The sequence below is a fragment of the Carcharodon carcharias genome, chromosome X (genome assembly GCF_017639515.1).
Source record: "Carcharodon carcharias isolate sCarCar2 chromosome X, sCarCar2.pri, whole genome shotgun sequence".
Classification (NCBI taxonomy): Eukaryota; Metazoa; Chordata; class Chondrichthyes; order Lamniformes; family Lamnidae; genus Carcharodon; species Carcharodon carcharias.
In genome coordinates, this window is record NC_054507.1 from 24,191,006 (window position 1) to 24,213,338 (window position 22,333).

The 22,333-nt window shown below is 42.3% G+C and overlaps 1 protein-coding gene across 7 annotated transcripts in view; it reads left to right on the plus strand.

Annotated features, from left to right (window-relative positions):
* LOC121273273 (LIM domain and actin-binding protein 1-like) overlaps positions 1-22,333 on the plus strand; it is a 127,955-nt gene that overhangs the window by 99,979 nt on the left and 5,643 nt on the right. For 5 of the 7 annotated variants that reach the window (XM_041180321.1, XM_041180320.1, XM_041180323.1 and 2 more), the window contains 6 exons: positions 1,168-1,203; positions 11,025-11,176; positions 15,974-16,057; positions 18,313-18,426; positions 20,810-20,879; positions 21,281-21,384. In XM_041180321.1, the coding sequence (XP_041036255.1) occupies positions 1,168-1,203; positions 11,025-11,176; positions 15,974-16,057; positions 18,313-18,426; positions 20,810-20,879; positions 21,281-21,384 (560 nt within the window). The remainder of the gene's footprint in view (positions 1-1,167; positions 1,204-11,024; positions 11,177-15,973; positions 16,058-18,312; positions 18,427-20,809; positions 20,880-21,280; positions 21,385-22,333) is intronic. The other 2 variants (XM_041180325.1, XM_041180326.1) reach the window with 2 other exon arrangements.

Sequence of the window (22,333 nt, forward strand, 5' to 3'; positions counted from 1 at the left end):
GAATCAGTGCTCGCCTATGTATCAAATCACAACCTTGTGTGCCACCTCTAGTAGTAATGCCTAGAGGAGGCAAAAACCTGGATCAAATTTCAACAAAATTCTGTGAAATGTCTTAAGGCATTAGATCCAAACAAAAATGATTCCCCCATGAGGCACTAATAGATGTACTTAGACCCCTCCTGGCCCCTTCTTCCTCTTCTTACCCTGCTTCCCAAATGCTTGGGAGCATAGAATTGCACCCTTCAATCTCATAGATGAAAATTTCCATTGTCCATCACTAAGACTGCCTATTTCCACCTCCATAACATCACCTTATTCAGCCCCTGCCTCATCTCATCTTTAGGTGAAACCTTCGCCCACATCATTTTTTCCTCTAGACTTGATTATTCCAGAGCTCGCCTGGCTGGCCTCCCACATTCTACCCTCAATAAACTTTAGGTCATCCAAAACTCTTGTTGCCCATCTCCTACCTCACCCCAAGTCCTGTTTACCATCACTCCTGTGCCCCACTGACTTACTTAGGCTCCCAATTAAGGAGCCCCCCAGCTTTAATATTTTCACCTTTTTTGTTTTCAAATTCCTCCAGGGCCTTGTCCCTTCCTATCTCAACCTCTACAGCCCTTTGATATCTGCGCTCCTCCAATTCTGGTCTGCTGCACTTTAATCATTCCACCATCTGTGACTGTACCTTCAGCTGCTCAGACCCTAAATTCTGGAATCCCCTCCCTAAACCTCTCCACCTCTCCTCTCTCCTTTTTAAGATGCTCCTTAATATCCACATCTTTGATCAAGCTTTTGGTCATCTGTCCTAATAATTCCTTATGTGGTTTGGCGTCAAGTTTTGTTAATGTTCCTGTGAAGTACCTTGGGATGTTTTACTATGTTAAAAGTGCTAAATAAATACAAGTTGATAAAAATTATAATGTTCGCTTATAGTTAAACTGTTCCACATTACCACTTTGAGTGAAGTGGTATCTTATTTGAATCCATGTACCCTTTCCTGTAGGGACTTATTTCTTTTGGGATCTTAAATATCAAATCCCTTTTTTAAAAAAAATTCAGTATCTGCAGTGTTTCCTCAGAACTCAGCTGTCCAACCCCATTTATCAACTTGCCCCCTTTGTACAGTCTCCAAGACGCAATGTTCTCTCACTCTTCTCATTCCAGGTGATTTGATGTCCAGAGCTGCGCAGAATATTCCAGGTGAGCAAATCCTAGTGCTTTATATGAACATAATCATGGCCTGGGATTTGTGCTCCATCTCTCAAGCTATGCATCCCAAGACCACATTTGCCTTTTTCAGTACTCCATATTCTGACCAATTTTAGTGTGTTTTTCTGCTTAAAAAAAATCTCCAGATTCCCCTTCTGTGTAAGTTGCTGTAGACTGTTCCCAATTTTTTTTGGGACTGCCAATATTTGTTTCCTTTCTCCAGTTTCATGACTTAGCATTTCCTTTGTGCCGAGTCAAAGGTTTTGCTAAAGATTCATAGATATAGTATATTTGGTTAACCAGGGAATTCAGTACATTTAAAGGGGTCACATGATCTACCAGGTTCTCAATTCTGTTGTTAGACATTTTCTATTATTTATCCACTACTCATGGCAAACTCTCAGGTCTGTAGTTATCCTCTGGCCCTTTTTATAAATTGGAACCACATTTGTCTCTTGGTCATTGGCTGTATAACTTCTATATTTAGTAATTCCCTTTATTGTCAGTTTGTTTGTTGTCTATTGTAATTTATCAAGGTTGAGGACTCATGCCTTTTTAGTGTTATTAGTCTGCCTACCTTTAGTGTCATTAGTCTACCACCACCCTTTGTCGATGACTTCTTGATCAGTTTTTCTGATTAAAACTAATCCAAACAGGGAAGGCTTTCTTCACTTGTATACTATCTGTAAGGCCTGATAAAAGGAGTAATTAAGGGCATTCTTTGATCATTCATAAACTGAGGATCCCTCCAGTTCCACCCTTCCTTTTGTTACCTTTATTCCCCTGGCAAAAATGCACTGAGGGAGATCTGAACACACATTGGGCAACTTTTTTTCATTTTAAATAAGCTTTATTGTAACTGACATCAGCTACAGCATCAAGTGACAATGTTTAACATTGCAGTAAAGGATGGTTCTGAGAGAGACAGAATGTTGATCTCCAGAGATACAGCTCAAGGGGAGAGAAAATGGACTGTTAAAGTTTGAGCTTTGGTTTCTTGGGCTGCGGACACTCCTTCATTCCCGCTTCTTGAAGTTCTCTATGTGAGCCAGAAACCAGGCTGCAGGGATCAGAATCACAGCAGACATTACACCGAATTCTATCACTGACTCCGCAGTGCTGATCTCCAGGCCGGAGGCTTTGCTGCTGAGTCGGGCCCGCTGGCCGAACAGAGCCAGGCCAAAAGGGCCAAGAATCCCTCTGAATAAAGCAGACATGGCCTAAAGATGGCACCTCTGCAGTGCAGCATTCCCTCAGTGCTGCGCTGAAGTTGTCAGCCTTGTTTTTTGTGCTCAGGTCCTGGAGTAGGACTTGAGCCTAGAGCCTTCTGACTCAGACAAGAGTGCTAACCAACTGAGCCACAACTGTTTTGCTGAACATCTTTGTTCTGTCCAGAAGTGTGCCTCTGACTTCCCTGTGTGATTAACTGTTTCAACAGCACCCCACCCCATCATTCCAAGTTCAAGGTCGCATGACAAATGTAATCTCCACTTGATTACATCTCCCACCACCCCCAATGCATTGCAGCTCTGATTTCCCCTCCAGTCTGCCTCTTGTTAATATCTTCTGGGGTTATTTAACAGCATGATGTATTTGTGAAAAGTTCCAGCTAAAGTGATCCTCTATCTGCTTTTCAACTGAGCAGACTGGTAATTTTGAAAAATGAAAACTAAACAGTAAAAGCTTTCAACTTGTGCTTTTCATTTCAAAAAGAGTCTACAAACAGGAGTCATCCATTTGAGTTGGTATGTGGGCCGATAAACTATTTCTTTTAAAATGCCCAACCCCCACTGGGTATTGGCAACAGATAGGAGGGAAGCACTGCTGCAGTGCAATATGGAAAATTAATCCAATACGAGCTACATTTCTGTTCCATAGGCAGAAGTAATCACATTTTCACATTTGTGGTATTCTGAGAGCAAGGTGCCCAGTTTCTATCTCTTTGATCAGAGTCCTGAGGGGTGAGCTAATATAATGAGCTGTTGGTGGAGTTTGTTTGGGAGGAGAAGCAGCCATGTTCTGTTAATGCATTCCTAATGTTAGGCCACATTGGCATGATGTCAGACTTAATAAAAGACTTGAGTCAAAATGTAATTACAGAGTAATTCAGGGAGGAGCCACATTGTACACCAGATGCTGGGCATCTTTGGCCTTTTGTGGTGCAGCAATTTGTAATATTTTTTTAATTGTCTTTGTGGCTTTTTAAAGATGAATGTTTTAGGAGTGTGTCAGTCTGCTAAACACACTGCATCATGGGCAAGGTGGGACAAAGGCACTCTAATTTGGCATGAACAATATAAGCCGAGCACAATCTGGGGCAAGTGAAGTGTGAAATTTCAGAAACAAAAGGAAAGCTGGAACACAAGCCAACCCCTTTGCTGCTCTTTTTAAATACTTGATTGAAGGGCAAAGCAGAAACCCAATGGAAACTACTCAATTTCTTGGCTCATACCAAACTAAGTGATGGGGGTTACAGTTGAATGTAAAATGACAAGTATGTCAGTGAGTTGACAAATGGCTGAAATTCAGTCAATATAATTTTTTATTTAAATTGCTAACACATACTTTGTTCTTCACATAGTTTAAACTGGTTCTGGTGTTCAGGTACTAGAGCTCCAGTCAATAAAGCAAGCCACGTTGAATTATCTGGTTAAAACGTGGAGAGCAAGTCACTGGGAAGTAAAGTTCAAACGTACAGTGTGCTTGACCAGGCCTCGATTATGTCTAGCTCTCCTCTTTGAGACAAGAGCTGTTGAGATGTTGTAGAGAAGAGCAATCGGTTTTATCATCAACATTAGAGAACTGAACTGAGGAAATGGTGGATGTGTTGGAAAAACCAACCTTTTTCAGCCTTAGTGGCTTGGAGTTGTATGATCTGTTAAATGGCATCAAGAAGATATATCCAGAAAACTACTTTTTAGATGAACGTGACAGAAGAACAAGGGGCACAGGTTCAAGCTGATGAAACATAAGTTTGAGTATTGCTGAAAAAAGAGACATGTCTAAGCGTTTTGTCTTGCACTCATCAGGACACTTTGCAAGAATACCAATATAAGGGGAAAGCAATAATTTATACTGTATGTGAAAAGTGCTGATTGGTTGATAAGTGGAGTTGTCATTGAGGATGCACCAGTGATGGTGACTGACAGTTAACTGCCAAGCATTGTTTGAAATTTAAACCAGGCAGCTTGACCCTGATTGGTCAAGGCATTCCCCCAAGGAATGAGACAGTGAATGGCTGTCACTTATTTTGTTTAGCTGAAACAGGTGTAATGTGTGTACATATTCTTTCTGTCTACAAAGAACAGAGCCCTGTGTACTAATATATGTAGTTTCCAGTACACGCAAATGTGCCGCACTGAGAGCCCAACTGACTATCTTAAAATGGTTGTCAGAGTAATTCTTAGCACATTGGATAACATTTGCTGAATAATCCTCAGTCGTGGAATTGCATCTAATGTTGGGACACTGTGTTTTGAATTTTGTAAGCACAAGCTGGTTGGGTACAGTTTGTACCCTGCCCATTGCGAATAGTGGCTGGGACATGCTGTTTGATACAATCATGACCTGCCAGTCTTTGGGATGTACGGCCCACATACCTAGCATCATACTGGCACTGAAATTCATATACCACATTACTCGTTTGTGTGATGGGCAGAACGTCTTTTTGACTTCACGGCAGCATCCTGTTAGTAGCGAATACCACTTGTGTTGCTACTGCATAGCAGTGTGAAACAGCTAGCTTCACCTGTTGCTCAAAGCTTTGAGATACCTTGCCCTCCCAGGGTAATCTGAGGTAGACGGGGTACTTTTCAGGGCTAAAAGTGATGGCCTTAAGCTCATTCATGAGTTTGCGTGATCTGCAGTGCGAAATGATCTGTTCAGGATAGCCATTATCCTGCAAGGTGCCTTTGATGCGCCCTATTCCAGCATCAAGCCTGCATGGTGAGCAAATGGCTTGGGCCCGATTCACGAGGTTGCCGATAAGATCAATATGATAGCGTGTGGAACTGTAAAAATCCCAACGCGTACATTGACCAGTGAAGATAGGTTTGCAGTAGACCGACCCCTTGGTAGATTTCTCAACTAGTACGTCAAGGAAGGGGAGTTCATTTGACTGCTTTATTTCATGGGTGAATTTGAGTGCAGGATGGAGCTAATTAAGACATGTAAGGAAATTTTTACATGCAGCTGCAGATTTAAGTATAGCAAACGTATTATCCATATATTGGAAATATGCAAGGGGGTAGGAGGTTAGGTGTCATTCCATTAAAGACCTGTTTCTCCTGGAACCCAACAAAGATGTTTGAGACAGCTGGGCCTAGAGGAGATCCCATGGCAACACCATCTATTTGGGCATGCATGGTGTCTATAAAACTGAACTCAACTGAAGTTAGGTTCTTCGTTCAGCAATCAATGTATGGAATTGACTCCACAGTAGAATGGCAGATGAGAGAACACACTAATTGTTCACAGCTTGATGCTGTGACTAGGGGAATGGTGTGATGCAGCCTTTTCTTTTCCCCACCCTCCATTGATCATGAAATCAGAAATATAGCAAAATGAACTCTTCACGGAGCTGTGCCTTATTTCCAGCAAGGAGTTGCTGTTTTCTGTCAAAATGTAACCTTTTCTGTGTGACTCTGCAAAATAATCAGTCCAGTTGTCCTGCAGTATTTCAAAACAAAAACAGAATTACCTGGAAAAACTCAGCAGGTCTGGCAGCATCGGCGGAGAAGAAAAGAGTTGACGTTTCGAGTCCTCATGACCCTTCAACAGAACTGATTTTTCTTTACAATGAGAGGGGTGAAATATAAGCTGGTTTAAGGTGGGAGGGCGGGTGGGGAGATGTGGAGTGGGGTGGTGTTGTAGGGACAAGCAAGCAGTGATTGGAGCAGATCATCAAAAGATGTCACAGACAAAGGAACAAAAGAACACAGGTGTTGAAGTTGGTGATATTATCTAAACGAATGTGCTAATTAAGAATGGATGGTAGGGCACTCAAGGTACAGCTCTAGTGGGGATGGGGGGGCATAAAAGATTTTAAAATAATGGAAATAGGTGGGAAAAGAAAAATCTATATAAATTATTGGAAAAAAAAACAAAAGGAAGGGGGAAGAAACAGAACGGGGGTGAGGATGGAGGAGGGAGCTCAAGACCTAAAGTTGTTGAATTCAATATTCAGTCCGGAAGGCTGTAAAGTGCCTAGTCGGAAGATGAGGTGCTGTTCCTTCAGTTTGCATTGGGCTTCACTGGAACAATGCAGCAGGCCAAGGACAGACATGTGGGCATGAGAGCAGCGTGGAGTGTTAAAATGGCAAGCGACAGAGAGGTTTGGGTCATTCTTGCGGACAGACCGCAGGTGTTCTGCAAAGCGGTCACCCAGTTTACGTTTGGTCTCTCCAATGTAGAGGAAACCGCATTGGGAGCAACGAATACAGTAGACTAAGTTGGGGGAAATGCAAGTGAAATGCTGCTTCACTTGAAAGGAGCGTTTGGGCCCTTGGACAGTGAGGAGAGAGGAAGTGAAGGAGCAGGTGTCACATCTTTTGCGTGGGCATGGGGAGGTGCCATAGGTGGGGGTTGAGGAGTAGGAGGTGATGGAGGAGTGGACCAGGGTGTCCTGGAGGGAACGATCCCAACGGAATGCTGACGGGGGTGTGAAGGGAAGATGTGTTTGGTGGTGGCATCAAGCCAGAGTTGGTGGAAATGGCAAAGGATGATCCTTTGAATGCGGAGGCTGGTGGGGTATTAAGTGAGGACAAGGGGGACCCTATCATGTTTCTGGGAGGGAGGAGAAGGCGAGAGGGCAGATGCGCGGGAGATGGGCCAGACACGGTTGAGGGCCCTGTCAACGATCGTGGGTGGAAAATCTCGGTTAAGGAAGGAGGAGGACATGTCAGAGGAACTGTTTTTGAAGGTAGCATCATTGGAACAGATGCGATGGAGGCGAAGGAACTGAGGGAATGGGATGGAGTCCTTACAGGAAGTGTGAGGAGCTGTAGTCAAGATCCTGCAGTATTTCATTGTTTTCCAAATTCAGTTTGGAATTAGACTGTGATAATTATCTTTAAAAATCTCATGTCCTGAACTATTGTCCCATTTCGCCTGTAATTTATCGTCAAAGCTTTCACCACTTCAATAGGCCTTATTTTCTTCAGGGACTATTAGTTCTTAAATAACAGGACGACATTCTTCACCTCCCCAAGCATGGGTTTTTTGGATAAAAGCAAAAAACTGCAGATGCTGGAAATCCAAAACTAAAACAAAAATAAAAATACCTGGAAAAACTCAGCAGATCTGACAGCATCTGCAGAGAGGAATACAGTTAACATTTCAAGTCCATATGACTCTTCAACAGAACTAAGGAAATATAGAAGAGAGGTGAAATATAAGCTGGTTTGAGGGGAGGGTGGGACAGGGAGAGTGGATAGAGGGCCAGTGATAGGTGGAGATTGCCAAAAGATGTCATAGACAAAAGGACAAAGAGGGGTTGACGGTGGTGATATTAGCTAAGAAATGTGCTAATAGGTGACATTAAGGGTAGAAAGCAGGACGAGCAAGGTACAGATAGCCTTAGTGGGGGTGCAGTGGGGGAAGGGATCGAAATAGGCTAAAAGGTAGAAATAAAACAATGGATGGAACTACATTTAAAAATAATAGAAATAGGTGGGAAAAGAAAAATCTATATAAATTATTGGGAAAAGGGGGATGGAGGAGAGAGTTCATGCTCTAAAATTGTTGAACTTAATATTCAGTCCGGAAGGTTGTAAAGTGCCTAGGTGGAAGATGAGGTGCTGTTCCAGTTTGGTATGCCTGGCATTTTCAATGTCGTGCTGAGCTCATCCTGAGTGAAGGAGCTGCATTGGCTTTCCAAGCTGTTCAACAGAAATCCTAAAATCCCTGTGGTGTGAAAGGCAGCTGAGGTGGAGAAAGAACAAAGGTTTTTCTAGGTTGGGAGAAATAGTTATTAAAGTAGTAGTATTAAAGGCTCATTGCATGGTGGGGAGGGTGCATGATGTTGGGGTAGAGAAAGAGAGAGGTATGCAATTTGGAAGGGTTTAAATTCTAAATTAGTTTCACTCATTTCATCCCTTTAATGTTCTGACTTGGGGAAGTGTTGGGGAAATAAGATTCTTCTCATTTTGCAATTATCCCTGGCTTTTAGAACTCAGCTGAGAATACAGAGTGATCATAGCATGTGTCTGTTAATCCTTCATTTGGACACCATCCATAAACAGTAAGTTGTGCATTCTGAGCTGTTGTAGGCGGATATGTCTAAGTGAGGACTATAAGATAAATTTTATGTTTAAAACTGGGATTTAGGCCTGTAACCAGAACAAATATTGAAGCCTGTCTTTAGCTTTATTTTCCAGAGTCTCTCTCATTTTGCATTCCCTGATGTCATCTTCAATCATTTTTTCACTGCAGCCTTCCTCACTCCCCATTCGGAGTACATAATAGTTGAACGAATGACTTAAAGTGGAAACACTCTACTCGTGGTCACCTGTTGAGAATGGAATCAGGCTGTCTGCAAGAAAGCACAATAGCTAACAATTGGCTAACTGTAGTGCAGCCCATGCATTGTCTCCAGTATCCAGCACTTCCTGGGGATGTGTAAACACAATTACGATAACCCTATGCTCCAGACACTCCATTTGCTTCTTTGATCTGTATTGAGGGACCGTTTATTCTGAGCTCCTTGGGTTATAGTCAAATATGCTTTCACCAATTCCACAATCCATTAAGATGAACCATATTGTCAGGTCACTGAGGTTCACGGAGCTCCAACTCACTTAAGTAAAAACACAGCCTGGACTTTGATTGAAGGAGGGGCATTCAACTTTTGTGAGCCATGTTTATCTGACGCCCTTTGTCCAATCATTACATGGCCTGCATGTAGCTAAAAATCTGAGCCCACCATCTGTTCCCTGCTGTTTTTGATGTTTCCTCTGCTGCTGCTTCTGCACTAACTGCTAATGTGGCTGGTAGATCTGTCTGTAAGTTTGCAAGTTGGTAGCTCGCTCTTGATTTCCTGGGCCTGGAAGCTGCCTCCTGATTGTGCACTTACATGAATGGAGGAGCAGCATTTTCTGCCCTAATCAGGAAGCTGTTTTTGAGGTTTAGAAGGTGAAACCACGTGATGACCTGCAAATAGAAGAAAAGAATTGTGGGCCAGGTTGAAGAGGCTCGTTGGCCAAGTGTTCCAAACTGTCAGCTTGAAGCGCAAAGTTTCAAAATGACTTGGTGATTTTTGAACTTCAACACAATACAAAATTATTGGTTTGCTTTTTTTCTCATTTCTTGTGTATTTCTCTCTTGCAATAAACAATTTATAGCCTGACTTGAGAGGTGGTGTCTTTTTTTTTGTTCTTCGCTGTCTCTCCACTGAGGTCAAGAGTATGGCTGTGTACTCCAGCCACCCTATACTGTATCCAGTCTAACACAGTAGCAAATGGGTCGATTTATAAGCACTGAAGCACAATGCTTCTCATTCACTGCAAATGCAAGATTACCTTTCAATTCAAGAGGTGTGGGCCTGTTATGGGAATTATCTCCCTTGAGCATGGGTGAAGTGTATTGGCAGATGGCCCAAATTGTAGTAATGAGATAGAGGGCAAGTCATAGTTTTGGCCCCTGGGGAGTATAGGGGAACCTTGGGGCCCTTTCAATCACCAGAGTTGAGCTTCATACCCTGTCCTCTCCTCCACTTACAATTGTCTTCACTGCATTGTCTGCTTGTAGTCCTACCTTGCTTCCAATGCAGTTGCAAACTATTATCCACATCTTGCCCTTATGTTAGAAGATGCTATGTAAATGCACGTTATTCATTTCCTTGCACACTTGCTATGGAGAGGGTAGTGTTTTACAGAAAAAATGGGGCAGGGACAAGCCATGGAGACTTGATTCATTTTCTCAGATGACAATACTCTGTGTTAGAGGGGTGTCCATCTCAGACAACTTGCAACCCAATAACCCCTGGTAATTCATCCATCAAAACCAAGGCAACTATTTACCTCAATCCATTGCTTTATAGGTGTGTCCTGTTTTTGATTTTTGTGGGCTTGGAGACTTGGAAAGGCTATTTTTGGTACCATTGTCATATTGGTGGATATCCTAAATGAGCTGTTAATTTGAAATGTCTGCACGTTATTGGGAATGTCGCTTATAAGTGGCCTCTGCAGCTTCATGGTATCCTCCTTTATAACCCATAAAGACAAAACATATGGGCACCCTGCTGTGTGGATTTGCCAACTTTGAACCCACTTTAGTCTTGAGGTATTGAGAAGTAGGACATTGCCTTAAGCATATTTATATTCCGTCCGTTCCAATTCAGCCACATGACAGACTTCATTTGTAGCATTGTACAGCAATGTAGATGTCCATTAGGATTACTACAGTATGGGATTTATCACTTCGGGGAAATAAAATGAATACTTTTTTTGATGACATGCAGATTCAGGTGCCAGTGACAGCTCCATGCCTACTCTGACTAAATGATAGCGGAAATGAAATGCTGTCAGTGGTGAGTAACCAACTAAAGGGGAAAACGAAAATTGAAAAGTTTTCATCATAATTAGTAAACTGCTACAAAATTGGGTGAGAGCTAGAATCATTGCCAGATGGGTAGGGCCAAATCTCCCTTTACCCTGGTTGATGTTGACAGAAGTGTAACTTTGATATGGGGGAAATATATGCCACATTAAGAGAAGACTAATTGTGTTAGCATTTTAAAGGGTGTTTTTTTTTTTGCTTTGATGTGGAGATATACTGATTGATGTTGAAACTGGCTCTGTTTGCGCTTCATGCAGACCACACCTCGCCTGGAACAAGCCCTGATAAAACTGAATCTAAGGTTGGTACGGAGTTGGCAGATATGCAGGAAAAGACATCAGTGAAAGACAGAATGGCATTATACCAGGCTGCTGCACCACAGACGGAAACCAGCATCCAATCTCCTACAGTAAACACCTTTTGAATACATTTCCATCTGCAGCACAGTTGATTGTAATGCATTATTAAAAATGTTATTGAAGATAATCCTGTTCTCACCGTAAAATAGGGACTTGCAAGAAGACATTGCAGCTGAGCCCATTGTGACATTGCCAAAAACTATACCTGCACTTCATAGCAGGAATAGCTGCATTAAATAACTAAGTCTGTAAACCAGGCTGCTTTCTCTTTCCCTTATCCTCTCCACTACCCTTTTACCTTCAACAGTCTGAATGAACTGTGCACTTGGCACCTGTAAAGTGACTTGAAAGGTGAGAATCCTGTTTATTCCTGTCACCTCTCTGTACGCAAACAAGAGGTACAGCAGCTTTTTATTTGAGTCACGACACTGCTTGCCATATGCCTACAACATGTGTCAATGTACTATTAAACTGCCTCCACCTATTTGTCTGAGGATAGTATGGTGTTGTACAAGATTATTAATTTGCATTTATATGGTAGTTTTTTTGTGAATATTTCACAGCCAATCAATTGCTTTATTGTATTTTGCAGGCAAATGCGGCAGCCAATTTGCGCACAGCAATAGCTTGCAAACAACATTGAGAAGAATCGCTAGTTAATGTGTTTCTGATGGTGTTGGTTGAATTAATGTTGGCCAGGGCACCAGGATAATTCCTTTGCTTTCCAAGTAATGCCATGGAATCTTTCACATCCACCAGAGTACAGTAATGGAACCTTAAGTTCCATTCCAAAGTTGGCACCCCTGACAATGCATCACTCCCTCTATACTTCACAGGGATGTTTGCCAAGTGTGCAGCCTGAACCCATAACCTTCTGACTTAGAAGTGAGCATTGTACCAACAAAGCCAGGCTGATGCTACTGGTTAAGTTGGCACTGCGCCCACATTTGTGGAACAAAACTGGAACAAAAAGTTAGTACCTCAGGCAGATTTTTTTGTTCTGGAAAACCAATTAGCGCAAAACCTATCTAACCATGCTTTGGCCACAATGTCTGGCTTCTTGGACTCGCATCCAATGACATCTGGATGCTTGGATACGCACTGCATTGGTGTCCAGATGTATTTGCGCAATTTGCTATATGATCTTGTCTTGCAGCAGCACTCGTCTCCCAAACTGTGCGTCAACCATATCTTCTGTATTATAATTAAAGCACCTGGTGTCTGGAGTCCTCCCTGGTAACCTGCTGGATTCTCTCCCTTTGCTCCCAGTGCTGTAACATTTACCTGCAATCCTTTTCTAGATGACCAGGTGGAGGTTTCCATTCACATCCACTCAGCAGAACATTAACTCATTGGGCAGTTCAAGTTAATCACTTGACATCAAATTACTTGACTGGAAAGGCTGCATGTTTCCCCTTCCAACCAGTGTTCTGTATTTCTAATGCTCATTCTTTGTATGCACCATTACACTCCATTCATTAAGACCTTTGGAAAGTAGTTTAAAATAATTTGAACAGCTTTCATTATGTGCTGGAACTTTCTCTCAACTTGCTAGGTGTGATGGCCTGCCCTTTGGGCATTCTGCCTACCAATGCCAGGTTAGGCATTCCTCTACTATCTCCTCACCCCACTGCTGCTGTTGTTTTCATCTAGTCCTTTTCTCCCTTGTATTCTCTTACAGCAGACTCTCATCTTCAACAAATGCTGCTAACTGATTTATGTACTTTATACCGCTCTTGGAGTCCTGTCGTTTCAAGATTGTTCTTTCCTGTCTTTTAAACACTTATATCCTGGCATCTCTTCCTGCCATTGTGCTGCTTATATTGCTTTTTGGCTATAAATTAATCTGAATTACAATTTTTAAAAAAAAACCACCTTGAACCAGAGTTTTGTTTTATTTTTTAAATCTCAGTTTGCCACCAAATGTGGCAACGTGCACCTCTCTGCTCACTGGCTCCAACGTGGCTTTTTTTAATGTGCCATTACCCCAGCCTTACAAACTTCCGAGAAGATGCAATTCTGACCCTCCAGCAGCAAGTACCCTTTTGAACACTCTCAAAATCAAGGATTGCTTGTCTATTACAATTTCTTTCTAAGCTACTCTGGAAGATGGTTTTATTAGCACTTGAACTGGGCTCACACTCTGAATTAATGAACTAGATTAATTTATGAAAATGTGAAACACAAGTAGACCAGCATCAGTTTATTCACAATGACAGCAGTAAAATACCTTTTTTTCAAATTACTGTCCGTTCTTAGCAGTGAAGTAAGTGAGTCTTACCAACATCCCATGATTCATTCTAGCCCTTGCTTTTAGTTCCATTTCTCCCTGGTTCCCACACTTATGCTTCATTCTTTTTCTCCCAGTCACAGATTTAGATAATCATTTTTTGGAAAAATATACTTTATTCATAAAATATCTGAGAACATTACAAAACATTTCTAAATGGCCATTACAAAAAGTGCAATCATATTCAACTTTTCCACATGGATCATGAGGTGCTTCAATACAATCAATGAATATTACAGTCATTTCAATATGGTCATTACAAACAGTCTGTACAATGGTATTAGAGTTATCGACATACATCATGTGGCACTCTGAGGTGCTTCAATACAATTATAATACATTTAGTATTCACTACATATATTTGTTGTGAGTCATATAGCCCGAGGGGTCTATACAATTCCCAGCCCCTCGGTGCACTGTGGCAGAAAGGTCTTAGGCAGCGACCTTTCCCCATTGTGCCTTTGCGGCGGCTGCCCCAAGCTTTAATGCGTCCCTCAGCACGTAGTCCTGGACCTTGGAATGTGCCAGTCTGCAACACTCGGTCAGGGACAACTCTTTGCACTGGAAGACCAAGAAGTTTTGGGCAGACCAAAGAGTGTCTTTCACCGAGTTGATCCTCCAGCTGCAGTTGATGTTTGTCTTAGTGCATGTCCCTGGGAACGGCCTGTAGAGCACAGAGCCCTGTGTCACAACACTGCTTGGGATGAACCTCGACAAAAACCACTGCATCTTTCTCCAGACCTTTGCAAAGGCACATTCCACAAGGAGGTGAACAATGGCCTCTTTCCCCACCACTGCCACCTTGAGGGCAACATGCGGAGGAGGTGAGACTCCTGGTGTGTAGGAAGGATCTGACTGGGAGGGCCTTTCTCACCACCAGCCAAGCTACATCTTGGTGCTTGCAAGTTTAGATAATCCATTTGCTTTGAGCTGGCTGGAGTGCATATTAATGGGTTAATGCTTTCTGTGATAGTCTTATTTCAGGTTGAATGTTCCATAGGTGGGTGGTGCTTACATCATAACAATGTCTTCCTGGCTTAATTAATATGTTAATACTATGTGGAGGAAAACCAAAGCCATCTCCTGGAAATAGACATGCTGGAGTCAGCTGACCATTAAAGAAACACCAGGCTTTGCTTTTATATAGCAACTTATCACATCTTCAGGTCATTTCAAAGCATTTCATGATCAAAACATTTGTTTTAATTGTTGTGTGGGTAAACATAGCAGCCAATTTGCGCATGGCATTATCCCACAAATAACAATATAGCCTATCCAATCCGTTATTTGCTGGGGGAATGTTTGACCAGGACCCCAGGAGAGCTCCCTCCTCCTCTTATAGTGCAATGGATCGTTACATCCACTTAAGTAGACACAGTGGAATCAGTTCAATGTCCCATAGAAAAAATAGATTCACTTTGAATTTGTACACGTTTGCATGTGCATTTATACAGAAAATAATTGTCTTTGTTCATTTATGCTATGACAATACTGTAGAATTTTGCACCCGTTTTATTTTGAAGTCTGAAGTCTGTATGTATCAAAGCTGAGTTGAAGTGTCTGCCATGACCCAGTGAGTAGCACTCTTGCCTCTGAGTCAGAAGGTTGTGGATTCAATCCACTCCAGAGACTTGAGCGCACAATCTAGGCTGACACTTGGGTGCAGTACTGATGGAGTACTTCACTTGGACGTGCTATCTTTTGGATGAGATGTTAAAACCAAGGCCCATCGTCTACTTTTAAATGGATAGAAAAGATCTTGCTGCGCTAGAAGAGCAGGGGAGTTCTCCTGGTATCCTGGCTAACATCCCTCAACCAACATCACCGAAACCATCGGATTGCTTTTGTAGAAGTTTGTTGTGCGCAAATTGGCTGTTGCTTTTCTCTGCACTACAATAGTGTCTACAAAAGTATTTCATTGGCTGTGAAATGCTTTGGGACATCCTGAGGTCATAAATGATATATAAATTCAAGTCCATCTTAAATTTCTCTAGTTTGCATGTCTTTTTTAGATTGGATTTTAAAAATCATTCAAAACTCTGCTTCTCGTGTCTTAACCCGTAGCAAGTCCAGTTCCCCTATTACCCCTGTGCTCGCTGACCTACACTGGCTCTTGGTAAAGTAACAACTTGATTTTTAAAATTTTCATCCTTGCTCTCAAATCCCTCCATGGCCTCAGCCCTCCCTATCTCTGTAATCTCCTCCAACCCTACTTCTCTCCGAAGTATTTGCCCTGCTTGAATTCTCTGCCTTCTTGGTGCATTCTCAATTATAGCTGCTCTACCATTGGTTACCCCACCTTCAGCTGCCTGTGCCCTAAACTCTGGAATGCCCTCCCTACACCTCTCTGACTCTTTACCTCACTTTTCTCCTTTTAAGAACCTCCTTAAAACCTATGCCATTGACCAAGCATTGATCATATGCCCTAATATCACCTTATATGGCTGTGTCCTACTTTGTCCCAAGGTGCTTCACAAGAGTATTTTATTATGTTTAAGGTATTATATAAATCTAAGTGGGACTACTGCCTCTAACTGTTGCCTTGAAAAACGTTTAGACTTTGGAAGAGCAGACGCTGTCTGGAGAAGTGATCAGCACCAAAGAGCTGTGGGAAAGCAAAGAAGTACCAATTCCTAAGAAGGTAAAGGAGGACTCTTACTTAATGCATTTCTAATTGCCTATCCTTTTGTTTGCAGGGAGTGGGGGCCGTGGAGTTGAATAGGAGCTAGAATGAAGTTACTTTTTTGAATAGTGATGCTAGTGAGTGTTTTCTCTTTTTCGAAGGCACGAACTCCCAGCAGTAGTCAGTAGTAGTCCAGCCTAGCAGCCCTCTACTCCCTCAACCAAGTGATCATTTCTGTGGTGCACCTCGATCAATTTGTCTCCATGTGGTCTAACCATAGGAGGAGATATTGTAGCCAAGCCCAATTCTGCTCTCCCTGTGATATCCCCACACTGGGTAATGATAAGAAATGACGAGGAATGATGTTTTTTCTTCTCTGGGGGGGAAAAAGCAAGAGGTGGAAAAGAGCAAAAGGGAAAGGTTAGTGTGAAAGGCAGAAGAGATTAAATGGTAAATGAGAGAACATTGTATTTGTTAATCATAATTTATATGTATGTAAAATATGATGGAAGGGGTCATCAACAGTGCTATCAAGCGGCACTTGCTTTGCAATAACCTGCTCACTGATGCTCAGTTTGGGTTCTGCCAGGGCTACTCAGCTCCTGACCTCATTACAGCCTTGGTTCACACACAGACAAAAGAGCTGAACTCCCGAGGTGAGGCCGCATTTGACCGAGTGTGGCATCAAGGAGTCCTAGCAAAACTGGGGTCAGTGGGAATCGGGGGGGGAAAACTCTCCACTGGTTGAAGTCATACCTAGCACAAAGGAAGATAGTTGTGGTTGTTGGAGGTCAATCATCTCAGTTCCATCACTGCAGGAGTTCCTCAGGGTACTATCCTAGGCCCAACTGTCTTTAGCTGCTTCATCAATGACCTTCCGTCCATCATAAGGTCAGAAGTGGAGAGGTTCGCTGATGATTGCACATTGTTCAGCACCATTTGTGACCCCTCAGACACTGAAGCAGTTCTTGTCCGAATGCAGCAAAACTTGGACAATATCCAGGCACGGGCTAACAAGCGGCAAGTAACGTTTATGCCACACAAGTGTCAGGCAATGACCATCTCCAACAAGAGAGAATCTGACCATCACCCTTTGACATTCAATGGCATTACCATCACTGAATCCCCCACTATCAACATCCTGGGGGTTACCATTGACCAGAAACTGAACCGGACCAGCCACACAAATACTGTGGCTACAGGAGCAGGTCAGAGGCTAGGAATCCTGTGGTAAGTAACACCACCTGACTCCACAAAGCCTGTCCATCTACAAGGCACAAGTCAGGAGTGTAATGGAATACTCTCCACTTGCCTGGATGAGTGCAGCTCCAACAACGCTCAAGACGCTTGACACCATCCAGGACAAAGCAGCCCACTTGATTAGCACCCCTTCCACAAACATCCTCCACCACCAATGAACAGCAGCAACAGTGTGTACATCTACACTATGCACTGCAGAAACTCACCAAAGCTCCGTTGGCAGCACCTTCCAAACCCATGAAAGCTACCATCTAGAAGGACAAGTGCAGCAGAAATATGAGAACACCCACCTGGAAGTTCCCCTCCCAGCCGCTTACCATCCTGACTTGGAAATATATCGCTGTTCCTTCACTGTCGATGGGTCAAAAATCCTGGAACTCCCTCCCTAACAGCACTGTGGGTGTACCTACACAAGGACTGCAGCAGTTCAAGGCGGCAGCTCACCACCACCTTCTCAAGGGCAATTAGGGATGGGCAATAAATGCTGGCCTAGCTAGTGATGCCTACATTCCGTAAATGAAATTTTTAAAAAGATGAATAGCAAATAAACATGCTTTCTTTAAATTTTGCCCTTTACAATTTTTTTTTCCTTTCCTCCTCCTTCAAATAAAAATAACATTGGTGAATCAATATAGCATAGAAAATGCGCCAGGAAGTAAGGCTGAATTTAATTTGGGGAGCAGATAGTTTGAAAATCTCTTGTTGGGTTGCAGCTTTGTAACTGAGTGCAGGTGTCCATTCTGTTCGCAATTTCATCTTGTGTATGTCTCTTCAGTACATTATGTTGACAACATACTTCATATATTGGGATTTTGTCTATGTTGCTTCCACCAGAGTATTTTTGAATCCCTGTGTATAATTACTAGGTTTGCAGCTTTTTATCTATTCCAGTCATTTCTGTTGTTTTAACTACTAGTCGCTTTAAACACCATGCAAATAATGCAGCTAAACGAGGCTATTGTGACATTCTCTCCTTTTGTCTTAATGTTTATCGTGTACGCTTTCTGTTGTAGTTTGCCATCAGCACAAGTGACCTTGTAATAAGTGCTGACAATGGGAACGAACAAAAAGAAAATGTGCCACCAGTACCCTTCACCAGCACCTCTCCCCATGCAGAACTGCAGAAGGTGCGTAAGCAGACTTTAGTTGAAATATTTTTTATTCATTCAGGGGATGTGGTCGTCACAGGATGGGCAATAAATGCTGGCCAATTTTTTTTAAAGAGTCAACCACGTTGCTGTGGGTCTGGAGTCGTACGTCAGTCGGCCAGACCAGATAAGGGTGGCAGATTTCCTTCCCTAAAGGAAGGACATTAGTGAACTAGATGGGTTTTTAACGACAACCAACAATGGTTTCATGATCATCATTAGACTTGTAATTCCAAATTTTTATTGAATTCAAATTCCCATCTGCCGTGGTGGAATTCGAACCCAGAGCCTGGGTCTCTGGATTATCAGTCTTGTGACAATAGCACTATGCCACCAACTCCTGACGTTGATCATAGGGAGACCATAAATATACATTTGGATTTTTTTAAACCTTACTGGAGACCTAGTCAAGAATCCACCAGTTTGGCTTTATTTTAGTATGACTGGAGATTGACTCTTGGGGAACAAACGTACAACCTTGCCTTTCTAAAATAAAGCCCCTGCTTCTGATTCAAGCACTAACATTGTGTTTGAGAAATTGCTGGTGTGAGGGAGGATTGAATTAACTCCTTTGGAAGTGTTGTGTTTGTGGATTGTTTCCCTTTATGGAAGAAAGAAAATGCATTGTCTATCTGCTGCTTTTATAACAACTGCCCTCTTCTGGTCAGCCTAGCTTCTGCGGTATTAACTTCAACTGGTAATTTACCACTCACTGGTATTTTTTGAGTTGGGATATTCACTGTGTTGCAAGCGTCTTGTCCCAATTGGCAGCACTTGAAAATAGATTGTCTGGTCACTGTCACATTGCTGTGTGCAAATTGGCTGCTGCATTTCCTGCAACAATGACTACACTTCAAAAGTACTTAATTGGCTATAAAGCACTTTGGGGCATCCTGAGGCCATGAAAGGTGCTACATCAATTCCTTTTTTGGTAACTTTGCAAGCCTCTTATGGGACGAGGAATAAGGGCTCCAGATAATGTGCCTTTTCCATCTGAGACTCAGAGCCCAAACACATGGGATCACCTCTCCACATTTATTTGAAAACTGCCTGCTCTCTAGTTCATTGGTAAATCTGTGGCCTGCAACAGGGCAATTAGGGATGAATAATAAATGTTGGCTCTATCAGCAATGCTCTCATCCCACAAATAAATAATAAAATATATTATGTTTTTAAACTTGAGTCCCTGATTCTTGGGGATGTTATGAAGGAATCCCTGAGACTGCAAGGCAACTTTCCCTGACTTCTTGGCCTGTTATTTTGATTGCAGTATGTTAACTGGTCAGCTGGTTTACATTATGGAGTGAAGCCAATCTAGAAAGAATTGAGCATCTGTAGCCAGCTGCACTCTGGTATAAAATGTCTATTAAGCAGTTACTATCCAATGCATCTTGAGTGTGCATATTTGCACCAAATCCCAGTGCATCATTCTTGCCAAAGCAACATCAGTTTTGCAACAGGAACTCTCCATAATGAATGGTTCGATCGCATCGTAGTTAAGACTTTAAATTATTCCTTCCTGGTGTGCTAATTGCATGCAGCTGAGAGATGATCTGTGCAGTCAGATCATTGTTGACTGGAACCAGATAATCTTTGTGCTTTTGTTTGGAAGAATTAGCAAGAATCCTATTTGCTATTGTATGCAGCTGTATTTCAAAGAACCCAGTTTAACAGAACCACATCAAGACCTTCCAAGCCCCAGGAGCTTCAAATGTGCAATTTGGTTCAGTTGGGTTTAGTTTCATCCTTTATTTTAATGTAAAGACAGCATCTTATTGGGTCACCTTTTCTTGAAACTGCTATTCCAAGCATCTATTGTGGAGTTGGGTTGTAGTTTGAATCTCCCTGTATTCAGATGAGAATCATTCTAACCTGGTAGCTTCAAATCTCTTATCAATATCCCCAGACCTGTTGGGCTTCATTCATGACTCATCTTATTTTAAAACAGTTTCAAACTACCCTGCTTTGAAAAATAACCACAGTTCCACATATTTAAATATGTCTCCAGTCTTGTACCAGTCATTTTTGAATGTAGCTCTCGACTTTTCTGTTTTCCATATTTTCTGAACATTCACAAATTCATGGATCCGGCAAGGTCATGAGAGGCTATTGTTCAGATTGGAAAACTGCCAAAGTATCAGATTTATGAATCATTTTAGGTCTTTACAAGTGAGTGTGGCTCTCTCCGCGCACCCCCCCCCCCATCCTATCATCTTTTAGCGACAGATGTTAGTGACTCAAACTTCACCAGAGCAGCCAATAAACTCTTGCACAAAAAAACTTTAAATGCTGTTTTATTATCAGTATTTTCATGACTGTATTGGTGAATGCAGCTTGTTGAGTATAATTGTTCTTTTTCCAGGGGTCTGTGGTTGAGACCACTCCAAACTCTTGGAAAAGCTCTGCTTATGAAAAACAAGTAGATGGTCAAGGTAAGCCTATTTATTCCGAATGTATGCCACATGCATTTCCTCCAATCGCCTTCCCAGCCATGAGGGCGAACACCATAATTGCACTAACACCAATCACTTGCAGATGGACAAGAGGGTCTATGTGACTCTTAATTTAGCTTTCACTTCAGTGGGAAAAATGCCTGGTATCCATTTTGTCATCTCCAAAGCAGCATTATTGAAGATGATGTGTCAAGATGTCCAGATGTAAATCCATTTCCAGCCAGTGGAGGTTTCAATGCTGTGTTTGCACTTCAAACAGAAAATCAAACCAGCAATGATCCTCTTAATATCAGCACTAACAACTAAAAACACTGACCTGAAATAAGAGCCTGTAGATTGTTTGGCTTTAATTCATGCTTTTAATCTTTTAAAATGAACAGTTTCTGTGGAAAATGAAGAAGGGACACCAAAGCTTTCAGCTCAGGGTATAAAGCAACAAAGATCAACCACGGAAATACAAAGTAGTCCAGCCAAATCTTTTAAGGTAAATATCTCTCTCCCATCTCGTCAGTCATTGACTTGTTTGGTAACTCGTGTGTGATGCTCAACTTTACAAAGCTGGGGATTGGCAGAAGTAAAAGTGCATTTTTCTTTTTTGATGTTTTTGATTATTTTGTCCAGTTATCCTCTCCTGAAAGTGCTGACCAGACTTATAACAGTCTGGGACACCAGCAGTGCTCCCATAGTTCACTCACAAGTGGCCATTCTACTTTTGTGAGCTTGTATCAGTGGCAGCCAAGGGGGCTGGGGGGGTGTGAAAAGAGAAAACAGTCCCAACTGAGTCCAGGCCTGATTTCTGGCATTGCTATGCCCTCTTTCAAAGATGGATATGATCAAGAATGGGAACCCTACCTCTGATTATCTTTTTCCCTTTCCCTTCTCTTATCTCACCTGCCCCCATCTTCGAAGTTCAGGGGTGCTGAAACTACTTGTAGCACCAGGATAAGCTAGTTTTGCATTGACCCGGGGTTAAACATGGGAACGTCCCACTCTGTGTCATCTCTTTTATGGCCTTTTATGTGTTTACGTTCAAGGAGACCGGTGTCTGAGAGATCTTCCAGCATTTATGCTACTAAATCTCTTATCCTGCTGCCAGAACTAGAGAAGACGTTTTGGGTCTCCCAAGCTTATCACCAGGATAAGGGAGCTGCAATAAACAATGTAAAAGGCCTGACTCCTGGACACTGCTCTTCCACAATCTAAACAGCCCAAGCATGAAAGCAGCTTGTATCTATCCACACAGCAGGTGGCTAGCATTGTAGATCCTTTCTCAGGCAGTGAGTGCTATGGTTACAAGATATGATGAGCTCATTGTTGCATCTGTGGCTCCAGCTGATCTACAAGGAAGTGGAATTAGTTGTGTCCTAGAGAAGATCCAGACAGATGTTGAGTATCCTTTGGAGGATTGAGTAACTTCATTTACACAAAGTAGG